Source organism: Monopterus albus, unplaced genomic scaffold (assembly GCF_001952655.1).
Source record: "Monopterus albus unplaced genomic scaffold, M_albus_1.0 scaffold43.1, whole genome shotgun sequence".
NCBI lineage: Eukaryota > Metazoa > Chordata > Actinopteri > Synbranchiformes > Synbranchidae > Monopterus > Monopterus albus.
In genome coordinates, this window is record NW_018127923.1 from 1,867,358 (window position 1) to 1,876,978 (window position 9,621).

At 43.9% G+C, this 9,621-nt stretch overlaps 1 protein-coding gene across 2 annotated transcripts in view; it reads left to right on the plus strand.

The window, feature by feature from the left end:
• Positions 1–6: 6 nt before the first annotated feature.
• edaradd (EDAR-associated death domain) overlaps positions 7–9,621 on the plus strand; it is a 22,437-nt gene continuing 12,822 nt past the window's right edge. For both annotated transcript variants that reach the window (XM_020599919.1, XM_020599920.1), the window contains exon 1: positions 7–609. In XM_020599919.1, coding sequence (XP_020455575.1) covers positions 576–609 — 34 coding nt within the window. In that variant the 5' untranslated portion in view covers positions 7–575. The remainder of the gene's footprint in view (positions 610–9,621) is intronic.

Consider the following 9,621-nt stretch of genomic DNA (forward strand, 5'->3'; position numbering starts at 1 on the left):
CTCTCCTTACTGGAGCTGCAGAAGGAGGTAGCCTGCTGCTGTGTTGGTGGGATGGGAAAAGTGATGCTAGATGACTGTCCAGCGTGTCCCCACTTGGATTTGCAACGGTCGGCTGCTGTCCGGTTGTTGTCACATTTGACAGTGTTCTCATGGTCTCCGCTGAGGCCAGTATAGTGTTAAGTAATGCAGCTGCTTCTGTGAGGCTGCTTGCAGGCTGTTGAGCAGACATCACTGTGGCTAACTGTTGTTAGCCTGTATTTTGAAATCCGCTCCGTTTTTTTCATCACCTTCCGGTTTCACTGAAATTGATTTTCAGTTGTATGTGTGAGAGGTTTTTCAGTTGTATGTGTGAGAGGTTTTTCAGTTGTATGTGTGAGAGGTTTTTCAGTTGTATGTGTGAGAGGTTTTTCAGTTGTATGTGTGAGAGCTAATTCTGAAAAAAGTCCCGTACGGCACCTCATACGCACTGGCATTGGCACCTTCTCTCACCTCGGAGCTCAGGATTACCGTCTGCACTTCATACAGAGAGCTATAACTCAACCTGGTACCGGCACGAGGACATCGTGGCTTATAAAATGAGCAGTTTAAGGGCGTCTAAGGAGCCATTTGGTAAGTAAAATACTTTGTTGTCTTTACAGACCTTCTATTTATTAAGAATACCGTTTGTACAGCACGTTAGGCCTACAGTATTCACAGTTTTATTGAAAGACGCTTTTAATTTATACATGAGTTAACACTGAAAACTTCAGAGTCCTTAGTTTGGTTATTTGCATCATTATTGTTTTGGAGACAATATACGTTTCATCATTTAAGACCTTTTATTTGACACAATAGAACATTTTTAATTCACTGAATCCTATTTTATCAGAGTTAGTTTTGGGGAAAATCAAGTGCTTCCTGGTTAGACTGACCATAAGGAGCCAAGAAACTTTACTGAATTTATAAAGTTCCTCATTATAGTGGAAAATCCATTCCCCTTTCCCAGCAAGATAAACCTGTTTATAAATGTATGGCCTTGTATTGTGCCAGACTGGCTGAGAATGACAATGAAGATAATCTCATCACAGAACAAAAGGTTATGTCTTGTATCTCACAGGGACAAATGTTCAGAATCAGAGTAGTTTTGTCATTTGTCTCATTCATATGAATGTTTGGTGGTTAGTGTGCTGAAGACAGTTTCTTTTCTGTTTGTGTAAATGCATTATAAGAGTTTCAAGAGTTACTAGAATAGGTCTGTCTCTAAAAGATTTTTATGGCTAAGCATAAGACACCCATACAGCTATTAATGGTTAATAAGTCATTTAGTAATGCTTTAGGAGACCACTGTTGAGTTACATTCAAAGATAAAGCCAGTGCTGGGATGGAGGATCATGGAGAGATGTTACACAACCTGACAGTCACCCATAGCCAGGAGTTCTGAAATCCCGAGATCAAAAAACAGATTCATTGACACAAGCCAACCCACCAAAGCCATTTTTGACTAGCCACCAAACAACTCAGTGACTGAGGCAGATTTACACGATGTGCATACACTGACTGAAGTGCCAATCGATGTGCTGTTCAGACATTAGCTCTTGGTACTGGCAGCACGGTTAGATGTACTGACTGGGGCCCAGTTAATCAGACCAATATTTGACATTTTTAGATACCTAGCAGTGGTCGATGTGCGTCATAAGCACAGACAATCAAAAAGAATATCTGCAGACAAGGGCTGTACCTGACTAAGATTTTTGTCAGTTGACTCAGATTTTAGCTGTTCAGTGTCTTGGCGATGACTTCGCCACATTAACATCGGGGATCAAATGCAAAAAAGTGACAGGAGTCTTGTTGCGGTTGCTGTGTGCTTGTGTGTGCGTGGAAATAAAGGAGAAAAATGCATCTTCTGTCTCCGGCTCCTTCCTCAAGCTAGCCTAAGTTATATTGGTGTCAGAAGTGGGATGAGGCAGAGCCGCGGGAGCCGACAGAAACAAGAGGAAGTGTGACCTGAAGCAGAAGGCCCCTCAGCTGGCTGGGAATTGCCTGCCACCCCGCTCTCAGTGGGAGCTGGCCAAAATGAGAATGCTGATGGAGCCAGCGTTCCCTGCAAGGGAAGCGAGAGGAACCACATCCAGTTATCACCACCCCAGCTTTGCGGGGACCCAGAGCCAGCACCAGGCCACCAGCCGGCTGTTTTAGAACCACAAGGAGATCAGTTCTAGCTAGGGGCAGTGGGGCCAGCGACCAGAAGGATGCGTGGGGAGCGCCACTTTGCAGTGTGCCGTCTTCTCCTCACCTGCCAGGGTGTCACTGGCAGAGGATGCCCAGTCATGCCTGTTGTTGATGAGTCCAGACAAGTGGAGTGATTATGGAGCCCTGGTGAGTTCACTTTGGGGATGTTTTGGTGAGCTTGACCTGCCAGATGCCCTGCACAGTGAGTTTAGACACTGAACCTGGCTACCTGGAGAATCCCTCCATGTTTTGGCTTACGATGTAGAAGGCCTGGGCCCGTGTGCCTACACTTCCATGCCACCCACAATCCAGGGTGAGTTGATGAGAGATCAGTTGGTCCAGGCCCTTGTCTCATGACAAGCTTATAATGCAGTTGCAGTTGGCCAACCACAGAACCATGGTTGGAACTTACTGTGGAAAGGGGGACCTCTGCTTGTGCACCAATACATGACCCTGTGCTCTGGATCATGGCCTCTGTATGATGCAGCCAGCCAGAGACCAGCATGGAGGAGGTTACTGACTGTGGTTACTGAGGACAGTTAACCAGCCAGGTGAGGGCTGTGTAGTGTTGGGGTCAGAGAGACATCTGGCAGGATCCTCCATAATTCCCCTCTGGACAGGATGTATTTAGTTCGGGGTTGGCAAGGATTGCTCGGTGTTCTGTGTTCGGTCTGTCTGTTGTGCGGTTGCCGTGTGTTGTGTGTCTGTGGAAATAGAAGAGAAAAAGGCAGCTTCTGTGTCCGGCTTCTTCCTCAGGCTAGCCTATGTTAAAATATATTTAGAATTCCTCTGATTGATAACTCTTTGAAATGTTCAGTTATATTGGTGTCAGAAGTGGGATGAGGCAGAGCCGCGGGAGCCGACAGAAACAAGAGGAAGTGTGACCTGAAGCAGAAGGCCCCTCAGCTGGCTGGGAATTGCCTGCCACCCCGCTCTCAGTGGGAGCTGGCCAAAATGAGAATGCTGATGGAGCCAGCGTTCCCTGCAAGGGAAGCGAGAGGAACCACATCCAGTTATCACCACCCCAGCTTTGCGGGGACCCAGAGCCAGCACCAGGCCACCAGCCGGCTGTTTTAGAACCACAAGGAGATCAGTTCTAGCTAGGGGCAGTGGGGCCAGCGACCAGAAGGATGCGTGGGGAGCGCCACTTTGCAGTGTGCTGTCTTCTCCTCACCTGCCAGGGTGTCACTGGCAGAGGATGCCCAGTCATGCCTGTTGTTGATGAGTCCAGACAAGTGGAGTGATTATGGAGCCCTGGTGAGTTCACTTTGGGGATGTTTTGGTGAGCTTGACCTGCCAGATGCCCTGCACAGTGAGTTTAGACACTGAACCTGGCTACCTGGAGAATCCCTCCATGTTTTGGCTTACGATGTAGAAGGCCTGGGCCCGTGTGCCTACACTTCCATGCCACCCACAATCCAGGGTGAGTTGATGAGAGATCAGTTGGTCCAGGCCCTTGTCTCATGACAAGCTTATAATGCAGTTGCAGTTGGCCAACCACAGAACCATGGTTGGAACTTACTGTGGAAAGGGGGACCTCTGCTTGTGCACCAATACATGACCCTGTGCTCTGGATCATGGCCTCTGTATGATGCAGCCAGCCAGAGACCAGCATGGAGGAGGTTACTGACTGTGGTTACTGAGGACAGTTAACCAGCCAGGTGAGGGCTGTGTAGTGTTGGGGTCAGAGAGACATCTGGCAGGATCCTCCATAATTCCCCTCTGGACAGGATGTATTTAGTTCGGGGTTGGCAAGGATTGCTCGGTGTTCTGTGTTCGGTCTGTCTGTTGTGCGGTTGCCGTGTGTTGTGTGTCTGTGGAAATAGAAGAGAAAAAGGCAGCTTCTGTGTCCGGCTTCTTCCTCAGGCTAGCCTATGTTAAAATATATTTAGAATTCCTCTGATTGATAACTCTTTGAAATGTTCTGCCAGCGCATTTTTGTTAGCTTCCTAGTCCCTTTCAGATGGATGCATGTTGCAAAAACACAAGATAAACGTTAAACGGATGCACATATTCAAAACCAGCCATATTGCCATGACCGTTAAAGTCTTTTCTTTTCTAAAATTAGGCCACTATGCGTGGAACAATCTCACCTTTACGTGTCTAGTCCCAGTGCATAATGCATAAATTCTTCAAATAATTCAAATACCTTTAAAATTCATTGGTGTAAAATAAGTGTTTAGCAAATTTGTTTCTCATTTGATATTATTAAATTGTAGTTTATCTGATATAATGAGGAAAAACTCTCAGCATTATACATCTGCTGTCAACCTCCCTGCTCTCTAAAGACTGAAATTGGCTGAAAGTGTAAAATTCGTATCTGTCGATCACTAACACTAGCACTGTATGTGGAAAAAGGGTTGTTTTTTTTTTTACTTGCTCACAGATTTTCTCTATACTGCCACATATGCAGCTGTGGTGGAGAATAAGGAATCTTTTTCCCTCACCTTCATCTCACCTAGCTTTAGCAACCCAAACAATAAAACTGATCCTTAAAACAGTAGAGATGATTTCTTAACCATTAGCAAGGCCATTAGCTAGAACATTCAAACTACTTTAATCAGCAGAACAAATCAAGAGGTTTCCATTTCATTCTAGCTTTCAGTGGCCATTGTTAACTTCCAGGGTGATCCACTTGTCCTTGTGATAAGAACCCCATGAATTGTGAACTAAATACACTGTAGGCCGTTTACAGCTAAAGATATTCTCTTGCACATTTTGATCGTGCTCCATATTCACTATCATGTTCCTATCAAAGAAATCTAGCACTTGCTTTCACACCTCAGATGCAAACTTGTGTACTATTCACACTCAGTTTTGTTATTTCCTTTTGGTGCAAGTTGAACCGACAGAGTTTTTCCTGTCTGTAGTTTTTCCTGTTTGTAGTTACCTTAACCACTTTCTCACACACTCTGTGTTTGACATGTTATAATGAGCATGTGTTTAGTTGCACTGGAGGTTAATGGCTGTCTGCAGTTGTATACCATTCCTAAACTGTAATTTCTGGCAGATCTTGAGTAGAGACAGGATGTATCTGATAGCCAGGTTGGTAGTACCACAAAACGTTCAGTGTCCAGACCTTTTTTATTCTGGGGCCCATGTGTCAACCTTAGATAGCTTTGTGTCTAAGCTTTCACCACTGTGCTGTTTAGGAGAATAGTAATAATAGCAGTCTGTTTGGATGAGGTTGGTCTGTCCACTGAAACGTGAGATAAGTCTTTTCTATAGGTTTTGTAGGTGTTTTAAAAAGCATGTTTACCCAAATTACACAGGAACATATTTTCTAAATGTATCCTACCACACAGATACATTTTGTTTTTCTAGATTTTGAGAAATCTATCAGTGCTATTTGTCTCCATCCCTGTGCAAATGGAGGAAAGGGGAATTTTATTTGTTGTCTAAAGATATGACAAATGTACATTTAATATTTTAAGCTACAACGTCTGTTTCTGTATACCCTGGATAATCTACAAACCACACTGCCATCTGATTTTATAGTGATGATTACATTGGCAGAAATGAATGCAGTGTGTTCTGGGGATTAGCCAGAGTAACAGGGACATTTTGACTAGAAAGGGGTGTTGCTGAGAAACAGAGATGACTTTTTGTTTCAGGGGAAGTTAGTGCACATGTTGGAACTACTGTATTTCTTGATAAACAACAGTATATCTGTCCTTCCAGCACTCCAGTGCAACATCCTCAACTGTACCCAGGGTTGCAAGTATATGGTCAGTGAGCACAGTTAGTTTTTGTTTTTGTGTGTGTGTGTGTGTGTGTCTGTGCATGGATGATGCTACCACACCTGGCAACCTCTCTGCTGATAAGAAGTACTGCACACTTGTCACTGCACCTGGCCCAACATGCAACTCTCACTAAAACCACAAATCACTATGTTTACAATTCTGTTCAAATACTGGTTGAAAAAACAATCAATGATGTTTTAGTTGCCGTCCCTGGTAGGCTAGTGGTTAAGGCGCAGCACTCTCGCCACTGCACCCCGGGTTTGAGTCAGGGTTGCATCAGGAAGGGCATATGGCGTAAAACACATGCCAAATGTCAACATGTGAGTCATCAGTGTGATGATTTGCTGTGGTGACCCCTAAACAGGGAAAGCCAAAAGCGACTTTCTTATGATGTGTTAGTTAGTGATATTAAGAGGTGTTGGTGGGTATAGTTTTGAACTTGGGACAGTGCTAACCTAGCTGTTTCCCCCGTCCTTCCAGTCTTTATGCTAAGCTAGGCTAACCACTTCTGCTCTGAACTTAACAACCAGAATAAGATTGGAGTAACCCTTAGAAAGAAAACAAATAAGAGATTTAAGACTAAGTTCTGTACCTGTTCATTTGTAGAGATACTATGAGATATTACTGTACATTAAATTAAGCTGTTCAAATATACAGAATATACACACAGACAGAGAAAGAGACACACTTGCCACTCTCTATCAACTATGGTGTACATCTTGCAAGAGTTTGTACATGGTGTGTATATGTAGCTGCTCTCAGTCTAGACTTCACTGTAGCCTGGGTCAGGTACTGGCATGCCATTCACCTCCACTCATGTATGGAAGCAAACTCACAAAAAAGCACACAGCCCACTACACAGGCGTCTTAGAACCTGTGCTTAGTCGTTTCATGGGTGGTCAAAACGGAGAAAAGCTGGGTTCACCTGCGTGGAATTACGGCCCTAAGCAATGTATTATGATGTGGTTCATATTTCATCTCTTGAACTTTATCTGGAGCATGCAGTTACATGCCCCTGCATTCCCAAAGAGGGAGAAACAATGCTCACTTGATCTGGGGTTTGACTTGCACTTGATAATTGTGTGAGTGTGAGAGTGCACTGTACTGTATTTAAAGGGGTACACCACCTAGCTACAAATCACAGGCATTTATATTGCTGTATCATTTTATGTAGAATTCAGTAACTTTTTAGGTTTTCTACCCTCCAAGCAGCTATTACATTCATATCAGTAGTATGTTAATCCAGTTTGAAGAAAGCAGAAATCTCCTTGAGACACAGCAGTAAGATGACTTTACTTTTCATTTCTGTAATTGTAATGCTTTGCAAACTTGGATGAACTGTTGAAAAGTCTCTTTTCAGTGTTTTACTTGTCTTTTCTATTGCAAACAATGTGCTGTTACTCATACCAAGCAAGACATTTGAAGCTGTCGCATTAAGCTGTAGGATATTATAGGTACAGTTTATATCTTTGCTTCTGTGTACTGATAACTGCAATTTCTGATTTGTTTTGTTCTGGTTGAGAAAAGTATAGGTTATTGAAGTTTGAAATTCAGCTTTAACTGGATTAAATGGTCATTCAAGGCATTGTCCCTAAGGGTTACATTCACACTGGGAAATTTCACACCTCACAGTTGTCCAATGTTCAATGCCAGCATCAGAGGTAGCATACCCTTTATAAAGTGAGGTTGAAGGTAAGGGTGTGGAGGTTGGAGTGGTGGATGTGCATCCGGCCTCCCAAACTTTCATACATAAAACCAGATATTATATCTTGTCACACACATATAATTAAAATTTGTCTTTTTATGAACTGTAGCCACAGTGTTTTCCTAACTTGACCATAATGTTGTTGCTGTGAGCAAGTGTTGTAGAAAGAGATCATTTTAAAGCATTGGCATTAGACATAATTAGGGGTTTTGTAGGATCATCCAATATCAGCATTCTTCTTGCAATTAGGATTTGGTTATCTGGATAGCAGTGGAAATCAATGCAATGCTTAAAAAGTAGCAGTGGTAACACTGAGTCTTGATGCACTTCATGTGTGTCTAAGAGACCAAACACAACACAGAAGTGCAACATGTCATCATTTCCTAGTAGCTTTGTGTGGGCTGGTCTACAGAAACTATGACGATGGGTATTTTTTCTAAATAGATTACAATGACTGTCACTTCCTGTTGTCTGTGCAGTTTAAAAAAGAACAAGTGAAAATGTTTAATTCCATGACAAGAAATCCTTGGTCAGTGACATGACAGTTGAAATGCACGTAATAAATCATAGGAAATGGGAAATAGGAAACCCAGCACCATACACTTGAAAAATGCTACTTTGACACATTAGACCTAGATGTACAGTCGTGGCCAGAAATATTGGCAAGCCTTCATTCCTTTCAGATAACACACCACTCCTCCAAGAAAATTGTTGCAAATCTCAAATGTTGTTGATCTCAAAAATCTATTTCTACTCAAGATGCAAGAAAGTGTAAATGAATGGATGCAGCACACCCCAATTATAACTGTTTTATAACTTATAGCTCAAGTTCACAGTCAGTTATTTTTTGCCATATAGATTTACAGTCGTAGCCAAACGTATCGGGAAGCCTGCATTCCTGTCAGATAACAAACCACTCCTCCCAGAAAATTGTTGAAATCACCAATTCTTTGGTAGTCTCATGTATTTCTTTTGTTTCCATTGGAACAACACAAAAAAGCCAAATCTGAGCCATTCCACATAAAACTCCAAAAATGGATTGGACAGAATAATTGACGCCCTCAACTTAATATTTGATAGCACACCCTTTGGACAAAATAACTAAAATCAGTCACTTCCCATAACCATCAGTGAGTTTCTTCCACCCCTCTACTGGAATTCTGGACCACTTTTCTTTTTCCAGCTGCTCCAGGTCTCTCAGGTTTGAAGGGTTCCTTCTCCCAGCTGCTGTTCTGAGATCTCTCCACAGCTGCTCTATGGGATTTAGATCCATAGGATTTGTCCAGAGTAGTAGAGAGTCCAGCCTCTCTCGAGGAGTAAGGTTCCAGAGCCCAAGCTGTGCGTGGAGGTGAGCCCGACTATATCTAGCCAGTACCTCTCAACCTCTTGCACAAGCTCGGGCTCCTTCCCCACCAGTGAGGTGACATTCCCAGGCGCTTGCATTCGAGCCCCGACCTTGGGCCTAGCTCCAGGGTGGGGCCCCGGCTGCACCATGCCAGGCGACATCACGGTCCTTGGTTGAATTATATTCATAAAGGGCTTTTGAACCGCTTTTAGTCTGACCCGTCACCCAGGACCTGTTTGCCTTGGGAGACCCTACCAGGGGCATATAGCCCCCGACAACATAGCTCCTAGGATCACTCGGATACTTAAACCCCTCCACCACAATAAGGTGGCGATTCAAGGAGGGGTATCCCCGACTGGGGACGCCGTTGTTCTACTGGGGGACTTCAGTGCTCACGTGGGCAGTGATAGTGATACCTGGAGGGGCATGATTAGGAGGAACGGCCCCCCCTATCTGAACCCGAGCAGTGTTTTGTTATTGGACTTCTGTGCTACTCACAGTTTGTCCATAACGAACACCATGTTCAAGCATAAGGATGTCCATCAGTGCACATGGCACCAGGACACCCTAGGCCGGAGGTCGATGATCGACTTTGTGGTTGTTTCATCTGACCTCCGGCC